This window comes from Sycon ciliatum, chromosome 1 (genome assembly GCF_964019385.1).
Source record: "Sycon ciliatum chromosome 1, ocSycCili1.1, whole genome shotgun sequence".
NCBI classification, from domain to species: Eukaryota; Metazoa; Porifera; class Calcarea; order Leucosolenida; family Sycettidae; genus Sycon; species Sycon ciliatum.
In genome coordinates, this window is record NC_088643.1 from 82,168,512 (window position 1) to 82,187,379 (window position 18,868).

Below are 18,868 nucleotides of genomic sequence, written 5' to 3' on the forward strand. Positions count from 1 at the left end.
AGTCTTGAATGCAGTACAAAGCAATGCAGTGCAGTGTGTGCGCTAGTTCGGATTGTTGCTAACAAGTACTAGCACAGCTACAGTCCGTTTCAAAAAGATTTACAATCCTGGCGATCGCCCGCGGAGTTTGGCGTCTTACCGTATGAGCACTCGAGCGCTGCCTGGAAAAACTCACTGTGAACTCGAAGAAATATTCCGCGCGAAAGCAGGAAAAATGACAACTCACTCACGTTGACACAGTCATGTACGTCTGGTTTACAACAAACGAGTTCTTCCTCGTATCGACAATGGAGTCAGAGAGGACATGTCGAAACGAAAGTGTTGTAAATGTTGACGAGCTGCATGGGTCCGTTTTGTGACCAAAATAGTTTCTTTGAGCTGCGATGCAATTTACTCACCGTGTGACGAAAACGACATCGACACGGACTCATTCCCAAGGCCATGACTTGGCAAAGCTATCCGTGTGACTTCGACGACATTTTGAGAAAAGCAGACGCTTGTGAACGCTGATAGAAGACGGCGTTGACTGCTAAATTCAAATAAATTGGCGATCTTGAAATACTAAAAATATATCTCAAAAAGCTACTGCGCGATGACTTCCATTATAATTCACTCACACCATTGCAGTGTTGTGGGTGTGTTCACATGGCGTGAGCCAGTCAAGTGTCAGTCAGTTCGGCAGGAAGCGCGAGCTCCAACAACAAGTCGTTTGGTGAAGCCATCTTCTTTGTCTTGTACCAGCTTGATCACCAAAACAATGAAAAAAAAAAGTTTGACTTGAGGATAGGTTGGGATTTGAACTCACAACTTCATGGTCAGCAGACAGCATTCATAACCACAAGGCCAAAAAGGAAAGGATAAATCGTGGGTTTTGATAAAAAATCGATACTGGCTTCCTGGGCAAATTGTAAACCATGGGAAAAGGCCGGAAACCTGGCCGAAATTCTAACTCCTTAACGGTTGGTCCAATTGTTCTGAAACCTTCACAGAACAATTTGCCGTGTCCTAACAAGCCATTCTATGTACTTTGTTGTCCAAATTTCCCTTATCTTCATACTTTTTAAGACCCAAACCTGATTGTAAATCTTTTTGAAACAGACTATAGTACACCATTAGCCCCATCCCTCACACAAACAAGTCAACAAAGAGGCATCTTTGGATTGAGGAGTGCTGGTTTCGAAACAACTGGTTTGAAGCTCAAAGTAGAGCTGGTGTTAGCTCAGAGCAGAGCTGGTGTTAGCTCAAAGTAGAGCTGCTGTTAGCTCAAAGTAGAGCTGCGGTTAGCTCAAAGTAGAGCTGCTGTTAGCTCAAAGTAGAGCTGCGATTAGCTCAAAGTAGAGCTGCTGTTAGCTCAAAGTAGAGCTGCTGTTAGCTCAAAGTAGAGCTGCTGTTAGCTCAAAGTAGAGCTGCTGTTAGCTCAAAGTAGAGCTGCTGTTAGCTCAAGGTAGAGCTGCTGTTAGCTCAAAGTAGAGCTGCTGTTAGCTCAAAGTAGAGCTGCGGTTAGCTCAAAGTAGAGCTGCTGTTAGCTCAAAGTAGAGCTGCTGTTAGCTCAAAGTAGAGCTGCGGTTAGCTCAAAGTAGAGCTGCTGTTAGCTCAAAGTAGAGCTGCTGTTAGCTCAAAGTAGAGCTGCTGTTAGCTCAACGTAGAGCTGCAATGCTAAATGGATGTAATATAGCGCAAGGCAGAGCCGCAGCAAATAGCTAGATAACACCAGTTGTGAGAGTGGACCCATGAAACCAGCACTCCGTTAGCTAAGCACTATTGACGCACCGCAAGGGTCAATTAATGTCAGCACAGGCAAGCATTGCGCAGCTAGAGTTCAGTAGCTCATTACTCACCCGAGTTGGGGATCATGGCATCCATGGCACGGCAGCAAGCCGGGATGATAGCTGGCGGTATGCGCTTGTTGTAGTCTGGATGTAGCGTAGACACGCATCGCTCTTTCCACTGACCTGCCACTCGGAAGAAGGAGTCGGGGGCACTAGCCATAGCAGCAGTGGTGGCTGCACCAATGTGGACCGAATGCCCGGAGTAGTTCGACTGGGATGGTACACCGGCCGCAGAGACAAGAGACCATACTGTTACTGTGAATGACTGCCTGGTCAGCTGCTGTCTGTTCGAGAGTACGAACAAGAGTTGCTCCGGTCCCTCGCGACGAGTGACAGATGGGTAGCTAACAATGGCACGGACCGGGCAGTACGGCGGTACAGACGGGCCAATGTCACTAGTAACGCCTTTACCGAATGGGTCCGTCTTGGATGAAAGCAGGAAGAGTTGCAGGCGTCCGTCACCACGGGAGCTAGTACAGCCCCGTGTGATGCCATTAGTGAATTCAGCGCACCGAAGAAATCCAAAGAAGCAGCATGACGGCTTGGCAGAGCAGCTTGTCATGGCCATTCAGGATACTACTTTTCCGGCGTGCATCCGTCAGGTGTCGTAGGATTGGCATAGTTATAGGAAGGCGAGGGGTGAGTGCAGCCGTACCATGGCATCGTTGGATGCCCTTCAACACCCTCTTCAGAAGCCACGCATCTACTAAGGGGCCAGCAAACCCATTCTCAAGGTGGGCTTTATGCACCGCACTCGCATACACAGATACAGTTCAGGGCACGCTGATCATAGTTCACGCATGAATGTGTGTCCAGGAACGATGACTCGGGCAGCAAAAGTGAGCTTCCCCAGGAGGGACTCGAGTTGACGCTGGCCGATGCTGCGCTCGCTGATAGTAGCCATGAGTGGCGCACGGATCTCGGATAGCTTGTCCTCTGGTAGCCGAGCTTCGTGGCGCTCGCAGTCTAGGACAATACCAAGGAAGGTCAATGATGGTGATGGCCCTTCGAGCTGGGATGGAGCAAAGAGTGCCGAGATATGTGAACGCCCGGAGGGGGATGGTGAGTTGCTGGTTGGCTGCAGCCAAACCAGTGGAGATATCGAGAAAGTCATCGAGGTAGTGAAGCCGGTGATCTATAGCAAACTCGTGCTGCATGATCCAGTTGACTGCTGTGGCTACTGAGTCAAAGACGGCTGGGCTGGAGCGGAGGCCGAAAGGCAGAAAGCGCTCGTAGTAGTAGGAGCCTTCCCAGCGAAGTCCTGACGGCGGACTGGGATCTGCCGAAATGCACTGCGTACATCGAGCTTGGACAACTACACAGGCTGTGGGCATGACATGATGATGTTGATCGCGTTGTCAATCTCGCGTAGTGCAGAGAGAGCGGCTCGGCAGGAATGCTGTCGTTCGCGCCGGTGCCTTCCGGACTAGACAGATGGTGGATCATTCGCGGCTTGCCGTTCTTTTTGGGGATGGCACCAATACCAGAGCGCATGAACTGAAATGGAGGTGACGGAAATGGGCCTGTGGTCTCGCTGCGGGCGCAGGAAGCAGCTAATTGCTCGGGTATAAATGCCGAGTGAGTGAAAGCCAATGGTAGATTATTAGAGAAAACCGAAATGTCGTGTTGGCCGGCAGATCCAAGAGTAAAGCCACGGCGCAGGCCATGGGGAACATACGCAACACATGATTGATCTGAGTGGTTACGTAACAGGCGGGCAAAGTGGTCAGCTAGCAGTGTGGTGTCTGCAGAGTGTATAGGAAAGAAGCTACGTACCGAGTCAAGCGATTCAGTAGCCATTCTGCTAGGAGCGGCGGGGTGGCCAATTGGCTCCGCGCTGCCGCTGGTTGCACATGATGCATGGGTGGTCCTTGCCACACTGGCTGCAGGTATGGGAGAAGCGGCACGGCGACGAAGAACAGCGACCTCCATTGAAGTTGCGGCAGATTTCTTGGCCGTCGCTGGTATGGTTGCGACCACTGGAGGCAAATGCTGCTGGCTTCGGGACGAAAAGGACACAAACCGCCCCTGGATGGACCGTCTTACATTGAGCGCATTTTGGGTGTGCATGGCCTGTGACAGCTATCTGCCATAGGTTCACGTCGATGGTGTCCAACCTCTTCGTGCCTGGTTACTGGGCCACGAGCATCCGCAGCTGGCGGTCGTACTCTAGCCACGCGCTTGGGAGGAACTGGCAGTTAGCAGTCAGGATCAACTGCTGGTACGCAATCAGTTCAGCAGTGCGGTGTAGGGCAGCAGCCGTGATAACAGACATGTATGTGGTCCATGCCTCGAGCCGGGTAGCTACATGTGTAATTATCATGAACCTTGCGACGCACCTGCTTCGCGTCATCCGACTCAACGATATTTAGCTGGCTATCGTTATTCGGGCTGTGCACCAGCCGGAATGTTGGGCCGGAAGTGTGCAAGAATTTCAGGCAACAAACTTGAAAAATCTACGAACTCCCCTCGCAAGATACGTTCTTGCACAGCCTTGGGCACAGCTGGTGCAGGTGGCTGATCGGGTGGGTTACAGGAGCTTGGCCTGGCGTAGTGGCGGCAGCTGCCGCATTGCCTTGGCCTTGGGTGAGGAGCGGCGCCGAGAGTGAATGCTCTCCGATAATAATAAAATGGCGGCCGACAAAGCCGACTACACCTCGTCCCGTACGGGAGCGCAGAGATCCGTTGAGCCCGCGTCACCTGAGCTGGCGGAGGAGGCATTGGTGCACGTCGGGCTTCTGGGCTCGCGAGCCGTGTCCGCACTGTCATGTTGCTGGTTCTCCTGGCCGGAGCAGACCTCACTACCAAGGGCTAGTTGTGCCAGCAAACGGTCCTGTCAAATACTTTTACTAAGTTTCCTTTCGGATTCAAGCCGCGCTGAGAAGGCTCGCCGCGGAGGGCTTGGCAAGGCATTGCCTTGACAGTGTCGACAGTAAGGTCAGACATACTGAAGAAATACAGTGTCGAGGTGACACTCGGGCTGGCAGCAAAGCTACGAAAGGAAAAGAAACACTGCTGAAGCACGATCCGTTGTCTGGAAGAGCACAACAGGGCAAGCAAGATTTGTTTTTCTTTTCCGCAAAAATGGGCTGGTGCCATTTGTGATTACGCAGCAAAACAAAGCGCATGACGTCAGTCTTGAATGCAGTACAAAGCAATGCAGTGCAGTGTGTGCGCTAGTTCGGATTGTTGCTAACAAGTACTAGCACAGCTAGTACACCAATAATGCAGCTTGCCATATCTGTCACTGTCGGTTCACAGAGAACAGTGCGGAACACGATACGGACCAAGTAGTTGCTGTTGAAAACTAAGCCAAGGTGCTGGAGCCTGCAATGCAGATTGATATTAAAATTGAGTTCACCCCCCCCCCCCCTCCCCTTCCCTCCATCTCACACATACAACCACCAGCTGACTGCAAAGCCATTTACTCGTCATTCATGCACTTGCCTACCCTACCCCCCCCCCCCCTCCAGCACTCCAATACTCCCTCAACTATTCACTATCAAGTTATGTCTCTATCATTCCACTCACCTGCTTGACCGGGATCAACATAACCGATGAATGCCGTAGTTTGCATATTCAAAGCAGCTGGTGCTTGCCAGGACGCTGACTGCATTGTGCTCTGGCCATTCACCTCTCCCACCGTCAACTCAAGTTCTGTAGCGGTCACCTTGATTCCCACATTGTAGAATTTTCCCGTGCAGACGGGCAGAGGGTGTGTCACTGTGCTTGCATCGGTCGAGCCAGCAGTCAGGAAAGCCAAATGGACCTGCGACGTAGCACAGGTGTAAAGTTCCAAACAAACACAGTGAGATAATTTACGCCAGACTAGGTGAGTGTGCAGTGCTATAACTGCATGGCATCACAACACCCAAGATTTGCCAACTAAGGCCACATTCAGTGTGACCCGCAATGTATATTCTAAGCTTCACAGGCTGGGTGCACACTGGCATGTCATTCACTATGGTCGACCATGATTGTTATCGTCTAGAAACGTGCAAAGATTTAGTGTACAGCGGAAGGAGTTTCATAAATTTAGCAAGGCTGAGTGACCTCCATACTGGCACAGCAGCACGCATGCACAGCAGCACACACACACACACACACACACACACACACTACCCAATGTGCTCCTCGCAACAGTCACACTACCACTATAGTCATGTATGTGTACACAACCCATCAAGATTACATGCTGCTAACTGCCCATGCATACGAGATGCGACGTTGACTGCACGCACGGTGCACTTGTATGCACAGTCAAGTACACTACAGTACAGGAATGAAGTAAGTTGTGAGGTAGATGTCTGTGCCATTGCACACTCCGGAGTAAGTTGTGACGTAGATTTCTGTGCCATTGCACACTCCGGAGTAAGTTGTGACGTAGATTTCTGTGCCATTGCACACTCCGGAGTAAGTTGTGACGTAGATTTCTGTGCCATTGCACACTCCGGAGTAAGTTGTGACGTAGATTTCTGTGCCATTGCACACTCCGGAGTAAGTTGTGACGTAGATTTCTGTGCCATTGCACACTCCGGAGTAAGTTGTGACGTAGATGTCTGTGCCACTGCACACTCCGGAGTAAGTTGTGACGTAGATTTCTGTGCCATTGCACACTCCGGAGTAAGTTGTGACGTAGATGTCTGTGCCACTGCACACTCCGGAGTAAGTTGTGACGTAGATTTCTGTGCCACTGCACACTCCGGAGTAAGTTGTGACGTAGATTTCTGTGCCACTGCACACTCCGGAGTAAGTTGTGACGTAGATGTCTGTGCCATTGCACACTCCGGAGTAAGTTGTGACGTAGATTTCTGTGCCACTGCACACTCCGGAGTAAGTTGTGACGTAGATTTCTGTGCCACTGCACACTCCGGAGTAAGTTGTGACGTAGATGTCTGTGCCATTGCACACTCCGGAGTAAGTTGTGACGTAGATTTCTGTGCCACTGCACACTCCGGAGTAAGTTGTGACGTAGATGTCTGTGCCATTGCACACTCCGGAGTAAGTTGTGACGTAGATTTCTGTGCCACTGCACACTCCGGAGTAAGCTGTGACGTAGATGTCTGTGCCATTGCACACTCTGGAGTAAGTTGTGACGTAGATGTCTGTGCCATTGCACACTCCGGAGTAAGTTGTGACGTAGATTTCTGTGCCACTGCACACTCCGGAGTAAGCTGTGACGTAGATGTCTGTGCCATTGCACACTCCGGAGTAAGCTGTGACGTAGATTTCTGTGCCATTACACACTCCGGAGTAAGTTGTGACGTAGATTTTTGTGCCATTGCACACTCCGGAGTAAGCTGTGACGTAGATTTCTGTGCCATTACACACTCCGGAGTAAGTTGTGACGTAGATTTCTGTGCCATTGCACACTCCGGAGTAAGTTGAGTACGCACAGTCACACAAGTAGTGATTGATTTCTTTGTCAGTGCTAGCACATTGCCAATGCGGCTATCTCATGCATTCTATATTTACCTGTCCATCAACCAGGCTCAACAGTAGGTGTGCACCTGTGACGGCGTGCCAGGAAAATAGCGCACCGAATCCCTGTCGAGTAGACAACTCCAAATGGACATTCAACTCGGACGAAACATTGTATCCGCTCAGACCTAGTTCATGCCCAGAACCACACCAAGTGACACAGGTACAGACACAGAGACAGATGCACACACGCGCACGCACACATGCATGCATGCACGCACGCATGCACACACGTGCACACACACACACACACACACACACACACACACACACACACACACACACACACACACACACACACACACACTGATCAGTTTTACTGTTCAGAAGCAATAAGAAAACAGTTGCTTGATTTAAATTCTTATCAGTTCTAGTCAATCTGAGATTTCGCAAGACCAACTATGGTCTCTCATTTACTTACTCGCTTACTCACCCAGTCACCCAGTCACTCACTCACTTGCTCACTCACTCACTCACTCACTCACTCACTCGCTTTCTCTCGTTCTCCATAATGATACTTCTGTACCTATCCCTACGTTTTCCATGTGTTGTCACTCAGGTACTTTTGGCACAGAAACGGTCAATGAATTCAATGCTCTATGGTGCCTCACAAGTCTAGGAGGTAAAACCATGAAATGCGCTGTTGAAAGCTAAGGCTATTGTTCTTTGCCATGCTCTGGCCCAGATACAGAGTAACCACACCACACACTGTATACAGCAAACCTGTGGCTGTCGGATCCTGTACCAATCAGAATCCTGTATCGACCGGACATGTTTTCACGCACCAAAGTGCTGTGGATCGAACGTGCATCCCTGGATCAAGCGGAATCCTGTCATATCGGGACAGTTTTCCGCTGCACTAAGGGCGTCATCCGCTCAGGGCAGGGTTTACTGTACTTCACTGCAATACATGCTGTAGCTAGGCTTAGCACACTGACCATGCAATTGAGTGTATGCAAGCACTCCCGGCTCCATGGGGTAGCCATGCGCTGGTCGCTCCACATTGGCCATGTTCTCATAGCACCCATCAATTACATTCGTCTTGGACACAAGCCTGGCACCATCAAGGACAAAACACAGAGAGAAATCTATCATTGATACACATCACACGGCAATGGGGACAAATCAGAAGCGATCCAGGCTGCTTCCTCCAATTTTGTCTAATTTTATCTTTCAATTAGTTTACAAGGACATACACAAAATAAAACAAACAAACGGAAACTTCCACATGTAGCCACACACGCACACACATGCACGTGCACACATGCACGCACACACGCATGTGCACACATACACACACACACACACACACACACACACACACACACACACACACACACACCATACTGACCAACCACCACAATCTCAATCCCTTGACAAGACATGCAGAATACCTGGATTTCTCTCAAAATCCCTGGATGGCACAAAAACAAGTGAAAAAGAGCTTTTCTCGCCCAAAAAACGTTCGACTCTGCAGATCTGCAGATCTGCGTACAGCACGGTTCGACCCTGTAGTGCAGTTTGATCAGTCGGCGCCCGCCTGTCACTTTGTCAGTGCAGATCTTGCAAGCTAGGCATGGCCAGGTCTTGAAAGTGCTGTATGTAGATGGGCAACACTACAACAATGCAAGTCTGGAGGTAGCCATTGCAGGCTTCGTCTTCAAGCTCTGCGAGTTCTCTACTGCAAGCATGCACGCATGCGCACACTATACATATGTACATGATTACATCACTACATCTCCCCTTTCAAATAAAAAAAAAGAAGAAGAAGAAGAAATCAAAATAGAGGAACAAAGTGAAGAAGGAAAAGCCAATTAATTAAAGAGAAAAAACAAAAAGAAGAAAAGGAAAAAACCGAAGCGAATGCGCATGCCATGCGCCAGTCATTAAAAACTGCAAATCACTGAGAAAAACAAAACAAAACACAACCACGCTACATACTACCGACAAGCGGCTGTGAACGAGGAAGAAAACAAAACAAAAAAATGTTCAGCACAAAAAAAACGGTAAAATGGTCTCTACGTGTCCATGGACACACTGTCCCGCAGCAGCAGCAGCAGTCATCCATAAGCCGCTCTGGCCTTCTCTGTAAGGGTTACCTGACGGCCAGAACGGGTTTTCATGCCATCATGAAATCGCTTGGGAGACTCACTGGCTGGTGAGCTGGTCTGATCCCTGCAGACATCGCTAGGAGAAACTGGACGAGGCGAAGAACACGCGGGTGAGGCGTCAGCAAGTGCAGAACGGGTGAGAGGGGCCTCAGCTTCCGTTGACGCTGGCACCAATGGCTCACTACCTGTCGCCGATTGTGGTGCGGCCGGGCTAGTCGGAACCGGAACACTAACAGGAGGCGTGGACAGCGGTGACTTGGGTACGGAGGCAACAAACTCAGGCCAATCAGACGATGCAGCAGCAGGTGAGACCAATTCTCTGACATGTTGGCGGTTACGAAGCAGAATCCGGACACCGTCGGTTACTCCCACTTGCCTCCCGTACTGCTCCACCACGGTCCACGGCTTGGCTGGATCATTGTATCCGTCATGGAGGATCACCCGCTTGCCCGCCTGCAGATGTGGCAAGGCCTTCACTCCACGACGAGCGTCATGATCACGTGCCATTGTGGCCTTGGCTCTCAGCTGGATGCTGGGGTTGACAATGCGAGGAGGGATCATGGTAGGAACTCTGCTACGCAATGGGCGAGAGAACAGAGCCTCGTTTGGAGAGGTTCCCAACATGCGGTGTCGGGAATGTCGGACGTCGAACAGAACCTGGTTCAGTCGTCGACGGAAAGGTAAATGAGGCTTCAGTGCCACCATTCTTTCCTTGACGAGACGATGGAGTCGTTCCACCATGCCATTGGAACGTGGATAACGTGGGCTGGAGCGGATGTGACGAATGCCCAGCCGCTGCAAGAAGGTGGTCATCTGCTCCGACACAAACTGTGGCCCGTTATCCGAAACCAGTACAGACGGTAGACCGAATAGGGCAAACACTTCATCTAGCTCGTCCACGATAGCTGTAGTGGTTGTAGAGGACAGAACCTTGAGGATAGGGTACCGGGAGCCATAATCAATGAGGGAGAGAACAGAGTGGCCCTCAATAGATACCAGGTCGATTGCCAGTTTCTCCCACACGCCTTCAATCTCAGTGGGGAGAAGATCTTGCGGACTGTTTGTGCGACGTCGCCAACACTCGGAGCAACGTTCCACATACAGACTAGCGTCCTTGGTGAGCCCTGGCCACCAAACCCTCTGCCGGAGGGAATCTTGAAAGGCTTCCTGGCCCGGGTGTCCCTCATGCACTAATGCCATGACGGAATGGCGTAGCCCTTCTGGTATCACAACACGTGCCGACAATAGCAACACACCGTCAGCTGCAGTGAGTTGATCTCTGACGAGATAGTACGGCTGCTCAGCGGGCGAGGCATCGCGCCAGGATGAGGTGAGCACACGCTGCAGGACACTGTGGAGCGTTGCGTCGTCTTGAGTGGCACGGCGGATCTCCTCAAGGTTGACTGGTGCTGCCTCAAGAACCATGTTGACGTACTCATTCAATGACCGGGACTCAGCTGGAGACGAGACAGTGGTCTTCAGCGGAGCACGAGACAAGGCGTCAACGCACAACAGTTGCTTTCCTGGGATGTGCTTGAGTGAGTACGAATACGGCATCAGAGAGACTAGCCAACGCTGGAGACGTGGTGGGACGTCATCGAACGGCTTCTGAACTATATGGAGCAGTGGTCTGTGATCCGTGAAGACGTCCACATCCCGGCCCAGAACGTACTGGCGGAAACGAGTTAGAGCGAATACCACACCCAACATTTCACGCTCCATCTGCGAATAGCGTGTCTCCACATCAGTCAACGATCGGCTGGCACAAGTGACTGGCACCCACTGGCCCTTGTCGTCGTGCTGCCAGAGGATAGCGCCCAAACCTTGAGGCGAAGCATCGCAGCTGACAGCCGTACGAACATCTGGAGATGGGCGGAAGTACGCCAATGTCTGCAGGGATGAAGCGACTGCCTGCTTTACTGCGTTGAATGCCGCAATCAGGCTCTCAGTAGCTACAAATGGCTCTGGCTGCTTGACGATCGAACGAAGTGGCTCAGTTACTTGAGACAGCTGAGGAACAAACTTGCCCAGATAGGTGACCATCCCGAGAAAACGCTGAACGTCGGCGAGGCACGTGGGCTCCGACAGTTCACTGATAGCTTGAAGCTTGCATGTGTCGGGTTGAACACCTTGCTTCGTCAGGACATGGCCGAGATACTTGACACATGTCAGTCGAGTGCGACACTTGCCCCAGTTGAGGCAGAGATTAGCAGCTTTGAGTCGTTCCAAAACGCTAGCGAGCCGTGCATCGTGTTCCGCCCGGTTGCGACCATACACCAAGACGTCATCTATATAGACAACAACACCAGGCAAACCCGAAAGGAGATCAGTTACAACACGCTGAAATATCTCGGGAGCACAGGATATGCCAAATGGCAGTCGTTTGAAACGATAGAGACCACAGTGTGTGGTAAACGTGGTAAGCGGTCGGGATTGGTCGTCAAGCAAGAGCTGGTGAAAACCAGACTCTGCGTCCAAAACCGAGAAAACCTCCGCTCCCGCAAGCTCCGCAGTAATCTCATCAATGGTTGGCAATGAACGTCGCTCTCTAACAATAGACTTGTTCAACTGCCGATAGTCAACACATAAACGCAAGGTGCCGTTTGACTTACGGACTGGGACGATCGGCGATACCCATCCAGACGCTTCCTTAACTGGCTCGATGATATCTGCCTTGACAAGACGATGCAGTTCATGTTCAATGTCGGCCTTGGCGCTGAATGGGGGACGTCGAGCTGGTTGAGCCACCGGCCTAGCTTCAGCATCCACGGAGATGGAAATTGGTGCGGTGTCAACCAAATTGCCAGTGTCCACCAGGTGCGCTGGAACCAACAGCTCAAGTTCAGAGATCACATCCTGGCCGAACAGAATACGATGTTTCCCATGGGGTACAACAAAACAACTACAAGACATGGTACGCGTAGGAGATGCAATGGTTACATCAGCCATGCCTAAAGTTGCAATCTCCCCGCCTGTGTACGCCTTGAGGACACGATTACTGCTGCGGGTAGGCTGGACAATGTCATCGGTGAGAATAGTACGGCTTGCACCGGTATCCAGCAAACCTTCACACTCCTTGCCATCCACCAATAGCGATGCGAGGAACTGGCGGTGTGACCCGGTCTGCTCAGCCATGTACACGGTGTCATAAACCAAATGAGCCTGGTCGGCTAGGTCGGCGGGCTCCTCGTCGACGGCGTTAGCATCTAATCCAGAGCGTTGCGACTGACATACGGCCGCAAAATGTCCGACCTTGCTACAACTGCGACAGCGGATGTTGGCTGCAGGGCAAAACGACTTTCCCTTAGCATGTGTACGGCCACAGTACTTGCAAGAACCAGATACTGTACGTGGCTGTCTGCGTTGCTGTCTGGTCGCACTAACGGCAGCCACTGAGCTGAACTGATTGGCAGGCTCTGCCGGCGGATCATACAGCTTACTCTCCGCATAGGAGGTCTCCAGTGCCACTGCTTTGGTGATGGCATCTGCGAGGGTGAGTCTGGACTCCTTGAGCAACTCGCGACGAACTTCGGGGGATTTCAAACCTGCAACCAACTGGTCTCGCACCTGGGAGTTAACCACGCTGTCCACATCCGTCGCCCCGAACTTACATAAGTCCACTCTCTCTCGTAAACGGCCAACGAAGGTGGAGACGGATTCCTCCGGCCCTTGTTTGAGCTGCCGGAATTTGTGACGTTCTGACGTCGTATTGATGGTGGGACGGAAGTGCGCCAGAACGGCGTCCGTCAGTGCTACGTACTCGTCTCCAGGAGAACCATCATCATTTGCTGGCGGAGAAGGAATAACCAGACCCTTCACAACTTTACGAACTGAGAGTCCGGCCAAATTCAAAAATAAACGCTTTTTGTCAGCAGCAGTAGAAACATTACAAATTGCTAAGTAGTCATTGACATCCTCGAGCCAAAGCTCAAAATCGGCCCCGATGTCGCCGGCGTAATCGGGTACAAAATCCTTGGGCACTCTGCCCTTCGTTGTCATCTTGACCTGTTCACTGCGCCAATGTAGATGGGCAACACTACAACAATGCAAGTCTGGAGGTAGCCATTGCAGGCTTCGTCTTCAAGCTCTGCGAGTTCTCTACTGCAAGCATGCACGCATGCGCACACTATACATATGTACATGATTACATCACTACACTGTGCACAGTTTGAAGTGCGAGTGAGCACCGTACATACCTTTGAAAATAGTTTAAAAAACCGGGACATTCGGGGAGAAACCATGGAGTTTTCAGGAAAATCCTGTATCAGACAAAACTGTGGTTTTTCCGGGAGTTTGCTTAAAATCCCCGGGACCCCGGGAGGAGTGTTGATTTTCCGGGATTTCCCCGGGAAAAACGGGAGGGTTGGCCAGTATGACACACACACACCTCAGACCTCAGACATGCCCATCGCGGAAGCGATGATAGCGAACAGCTATGTTAGACATAGCAACTTGTGCTGGGATTACACCATTCAACAGCTTGCAAGGCTGATGAATTGACCGCCACTATTTTTAACCTGGTATCCACCACATAGCTGTTTGAAGTGACTTTTTCTGGCCAGTGAATCCCTATTTTTCATTTTTCCATTTTTTTACACACACCACACCACATACTCCGGCATACACTGGCTGACACACACACACACGCACGCGCGCACACGTGCCCACACGCATGTACACACACACACACACACATACACACACACACACACACACACACACACACACACACACACACACACACATGAAAATGAATGTCTATGCAGACTGTACTGTGAATCCATCTTGCACTGCATGTGCTGCCGTGCGGCCTCACCTTTCAGGCGTTAGGAAATTGTCCCCGTTGTTCATTACGAATGTGATATCGTCCAGCGATCCAACAAACTTTCGCAAGCCACTTCCCTGAGTAGCGTTGGAAACACAAGAACCATTACAGTATCACAACCAGTCTCCCTTTTCCATTCTCTCAACAAATGGACACCATTTTCTATTGTAGGACTAGACTGTACAGTTTGCTAAGCTACACGTCATTTTAATAAAGAACTGATACCTTTACGAAAGGTGAATAAGAATAGCGTACAACTCCGCTGTAGCGGCCCGTCATGATCACAGTAACTTCCAATTCACACAAGTCCTTGGCTACACAAAAAAACCTCCAGTCTTTCCAAAAGGTGCATAGAGGAAACACATGGGTAGGGTACATCTCCACTCGGCAAAATGGAAGTTTCCGGAGGAGGAAGGAGGAAACTGTAGTTATCACCAACCCTCACCGCGCCCAGCTCACGCCGCTACGGCGTGCGACCTGAGCTGGGCGCCCTGCCCAGTATGGAACTGTCCTCAAGCCAGTCACGTATTTGGCAGCCCAGTGAGCTGTCTACCGGATCGCAGCGTTTAGAAGCGCCAAATGCGGCAGGGCCAGTCTCAGGCTGGTCGCGTAGGCGGCAGGCCGGCGGGCGACCGGCAAGGCTGCATTCGCATTTGGATCACCGAAGTGATACGGGTGCTTCGACGGCACTCCGTGGCGCATCAAGGAGGCATCTGGGGCCCAGGCAGCCCGCCCGTAAGCGCACCACCGTATCAGGTATGCGCAGGTGGAGCAGCAGAGCAAGATGTGTGCCGGACACTCACCATCATCCGGTCGACTGCATGGTTGTGCGACTTTACACAGCCGTCACTCATTACTTGCTATTGCTTGCAGAAGGCCAGAATTTTTTTTTCTTTTTTCGCTCTTTGCCTTCTTCCAGGCACGGCTTCATGTTAGAGCAGTAAATTGCAGTTAGGGACTCAGCTGAGTCAAGCTGGACTCAGCGTGTCAAGTTTGGCATAATACAATAAGCGCGCTATCCCCAAACAGTTGTGTGGTTATTGTGTGAGTGTATATGCAGGAGTCCGCGGTCACGTGAGGGGGGAGTGATAATGTACACTTAGCACCGCTCGTGGCAACTACCTCAGGGTTCTAGCCAGGTCAAAATCAGAGTAGCGGGGGGGGGCTTGGGAAACAGTTACCCCATATCCCATCTTTCCACTTTCCAATATTGTCTTGCCACGCTAAATGTATGGGGCGAATCCCCGATTTCGCCCCGAACAAATGTGCCTTTATGAACCATCTAATAGTGACGTTCGACTGCATTTTCGTTGAATCACATGAAAAACATGAAATCGGAAAATGAGTAGGGGGGGGGGGACACAGGGGGTCGCAAACAGAGCAGGGGGGGGGGGGAGAGATGCTGCGCTCCTTACCCCCCTTTGGCTAGAACCCTGTATCTTGGCAAAGTACATCTAGCACCATTGGTGGTAAGTAGCTTGGCATACACGGGACCTAACATTAGGCACCACTTACGGCCAGGCGGTTCTCCACTGGATTCTCAGGAAGGGAGCCAAAGTAGACCTGACCGTCTAGTGGCAGAGTGCTCCTCCGCGTCTCTCCATTCTCTGAAACTGCATTCTCTGTCGTGCGATCGGCTTCGACACGGTACACTGATCCACGTCGCTCAATCCGAGCCTTAACAAATCAAAGAGCAACCACCAACAATGTTACCAATGATCCATTGCCTATTTCAAAGTGACAGCATTTGCCAAGAACATGTCCAATGTGGCCTACCTTCATCTATGGAGCGGCATTCTACATCATACTACATCATAACACAATAGTTGACCTATCCCATTGGCTGGACTCGGATGGAGAGCCAAGGATAAATTTATAGAAAAGAAAAAGGACCAAGGAACTACAAGTTCTGCTATATTGTCCAATAACACCACCAGCTACTAAACAATCAGCTTATGCGATAACATTGCACGACACTTAGAACTTAAGGAACGTCAGTACCGTCGGTCAGTGTCGTGCAATGTTATCGCATGAGCTGATTGTTTAGTAGCTGGTGGTGTTATTGGACATTATAGCGTAACTTGTAGTTCCTTGGTCCTTTTTTCCTTTCTAAAAAATTATCCCATTGGCCACCGTATAACACACACACACACACACACACACACACACACACACACACACACACACACACACACACACACACACACACACACACATTTTGGAACAAAGATAGGACCGCTTAAGGTCCGTTTGATGGTATAGACTTTGCATGCTGTGTCTAGTGCATGCCTGAGAACTCAAGCTTGAGATAGTGTATCCATCATGATGGTGGGTACTTTATCCCAGCAGGCACAGCGTAGTCATTGGTGTATACATTTGTAGAGTGAATGTAGCACCAATGCAATATTTACCGTATGCCATTGGCCATCCGTATAGCTAACACCTGCTGGTGGAGTGATGATCGATTCGTCCAAATCCACTGAGCCACTGGAATCGATGTGGAAGTGCAGTCGCCCATTGAGAATGGACAGGCTGAAGAAGCGGTAGCCATTCGCACTCGAGGCATAGAGGAGCACAGTGTTGTCCAGGCGTGTTCGGAACCTGAATGTGATGTCCATGCTGCAGTGCATGCCGGCCACACATATTACACAGTAGTCAAAATATCTCATCAGTATCCGCTTGGATGCTTTCCGCAGCTTCATATCAGAACTTTTCATATGTTGGGCAGACAGCTACAACTCAAATTCGACTTGGAATTCACCCTAAACATCAAAAATCTTATCAGTCTTATGTATACCAGTACATGTATTCTGCATGGAGATAGCCAAGTACCGGAATATGTACACATACTGTAGCTAGAGCAGCTGTACTGGCATCAAAAAAAGGTGACACCCAGCCAGCAAAAAAAATTAAAAAATCAACTTCACTCACCCAGTTCTCAGAAGTGAGCGGGAATTGATGTCGTAGGAATAGAGACTGGACGGGGAGAAGCCCAAACAGTCGCTGTCATACTCTGCTGTGACGGCGGGACAATTCGGTGGCGGTGTGGTCGGAGGACCAGCGGTAGCCACTGGCAGTGGTGCAGGAATGCGGCGAAGGATATCTCGAACTTTACATGACGTATAGGAAACCAAACTGTTCTTCTGGAAGGCATCAGCAAAGTTGAAGATCCTGGAAGGGGAAACAGAGCCAAGTTTGGGATAACTTAAAGACTGTACAGTACCATACTCTTAAGCAGTGTGACTCTTCTCCGAAAACAAGGGATGAAACAATTGCTAACATACAGCCAGACACGAAGCACTGCTTTATATGCTCACCTGTCATTGATGGTGAGATCGCAGACACAGCCCTTCAGGGAGAACTGGGGTGAGATTCTAACACGGCTTCCGATGCTTCTTGGGATTCCGCCTATAGCCAGGAAGGAGTTGACTGAATTCATCCAGTTGCGCCTGAGGCCGGTCAACCTGGTTCCAATAACTTGCTGGTGATCAACCAATATGTTCAAACTGTGGAAAAACAAGTAGAAGACAGGTCAGGTGGTCAGACCCAGTGACAGGTCAGGTGGTCAGACCCAGTGCAAACACATACAGTACTCAGACCCAGTGCAAACACATACAGTACTCAGACCCAGTGCAAACACATACAGTACTACCTACAACAGAGTAGTCCTACACTGATCTATGAGAGACAACACCTTTCTATCAACGAAGAGAACAAACGGGACAATATATTTGTGTAAGTAATTGTCCTCTCAATCTCCAGACAGCTAGCTAGCTGTGTCAACGTCCTAATAATAGCCTATTGACGATACCATTCCTGTTCCCTCAGAGTTTTACCTTTCTCGGCAGTTCATTCACACTGGTGAAGGACTGAAGGTCTATAGTCAAGCTTGCTAACATTGTTTTCTTCATCACTAGGCAGTGCAAAAAGGAGCCATCACACACTGCCGGTGGGAAACCATGGCACACTGCCGGTGGGAAACCATGGAAACCATGGCCTTGCTATTACTACTTATGTGTAACAAGTGTTGAACACACTCACAGGGAATACTCTCCATTGCCATCGGTATAGATATCATGTGTTAGCAGGACCTGATGCAGTTCATCGTCATCAAACCTGGCCGTGCTTGATGCACGGAACCGATCAATGCCGCCAGCGTCAAGTCCACTCATCTCCACAATCAGCTGCCCCGACGCCAGGGAGAGATGGAGGAATGTGTCAATTTGACCCTGCGGACAAGAAGACCAGTGATAGAATCAATGTGACAATGATATTCAGTCACACAAGTTGTAGTAGTAGAGTTTCCTGATTTACTTAGAGGGCCGTGACCAGGGGGCAAGACTGCATTACAATAGCCCCTGGGTCAGGTTACGGCAATAGCCCCTGGGTCAGGTTACGGCAATAGCCCCTGGGTCAGGTTACGGCAATAGCCCCTGGGTCAGGTTACGGACAAAGTTGCCAGGAGACTGTACTTTTAAATGACTGTCAAAAAGAAAGAAAAAAAGCATTTGACTGATCCGCCAGCAGGAAGAAACTGAGTGCCATGCTGCCATAAAGAGCTAAACAATATTCAGAAGGTGAAATAGACCATACAAGTCACGGATATGAGTACACATATAGAA

General features: G+C 50.3%; 2 protein-coding genes across 2 annotated transcripts in view; both read right to left on the minus strand.

Moving 5' to 3' along the window:
• LOC135805860 (laminin-like protein epi-1) overlaps positions 1–18,868 on the minus strand; it is a 90,616-nt gene that overhangs the window by 1,295 nt on the left and 70,453 nt on the right. Inside the window, exons 55-63 of the mRNA XM_065319979.1 lie at positions 18,288–18,475; positions 17,564–17,752; positions 17,178–17,417; positions 16,658–16,865; positions 15,762–15,923; positions 14,238–14,323; positions 8,249–8,364; positions 7,305–7,438; positions 5,361–5,598 (exon numbers count right to left, since the gene is read on the minus strand). Coding sequence (XP_065176051.1) covers positions 5,361–5,598; positions 7,305–7,438; positions 8,249–8,364; positions 14,238–14,323; positions 15,762–15,923; positions 16,658–16,865; positions 17,178–17,417; positions 17,564–17,752; positions 18,288–18,475 — 1,561 coding nt within the window. The remainder of the gene's footprint in view (positions 1–5,360; positions 5,599–7,304; positions 7,439–8,248; positions 8,365–14,237; positions 14,324–15,761; positions 15,924–16,657; positions 16,866–17,177; positions 17,418–17,563; positions 17,753–18,287; positions 18,476–18,868) is intronic.
• LOC135805859 (uncharacterized) lies at positions 8,631–14,022 on the minus strand. Its single transcript, XM_065319978.1, has 2 exons — positions 12,034–14,022; positions 8,631–11,709 (listed from the first exon to the last, which is right to left on the minus strand). The coding sequence occupies exons 1-2, from the start codon at positions 13,418–13,420 to the stop codon at positions 9,371–9,373; spliced, it is 3,726 nt and encodes a 1,241-aa protein (XP_065176050.1). The 5' UTR covers positions 13,421–14,022; the 3' UTR covers positions 8,631–9,370.

Coding starts and splice junctions, on each gene's coding strand:
- LOC135805859 (XM_065319978.1), bottom strand. CDS start 13,420: ATGACAACGAAGGGCAGAGTGCCCAAGGATTTTGTACCCGATTACGCC. Junction 11,710..12,033: donor ATCGCCGATCGTCCCAGTCC/GTAAGTCAAACG, acceptor TTGTCTATATAG/ATGACGTCTTGGTGTATGGT.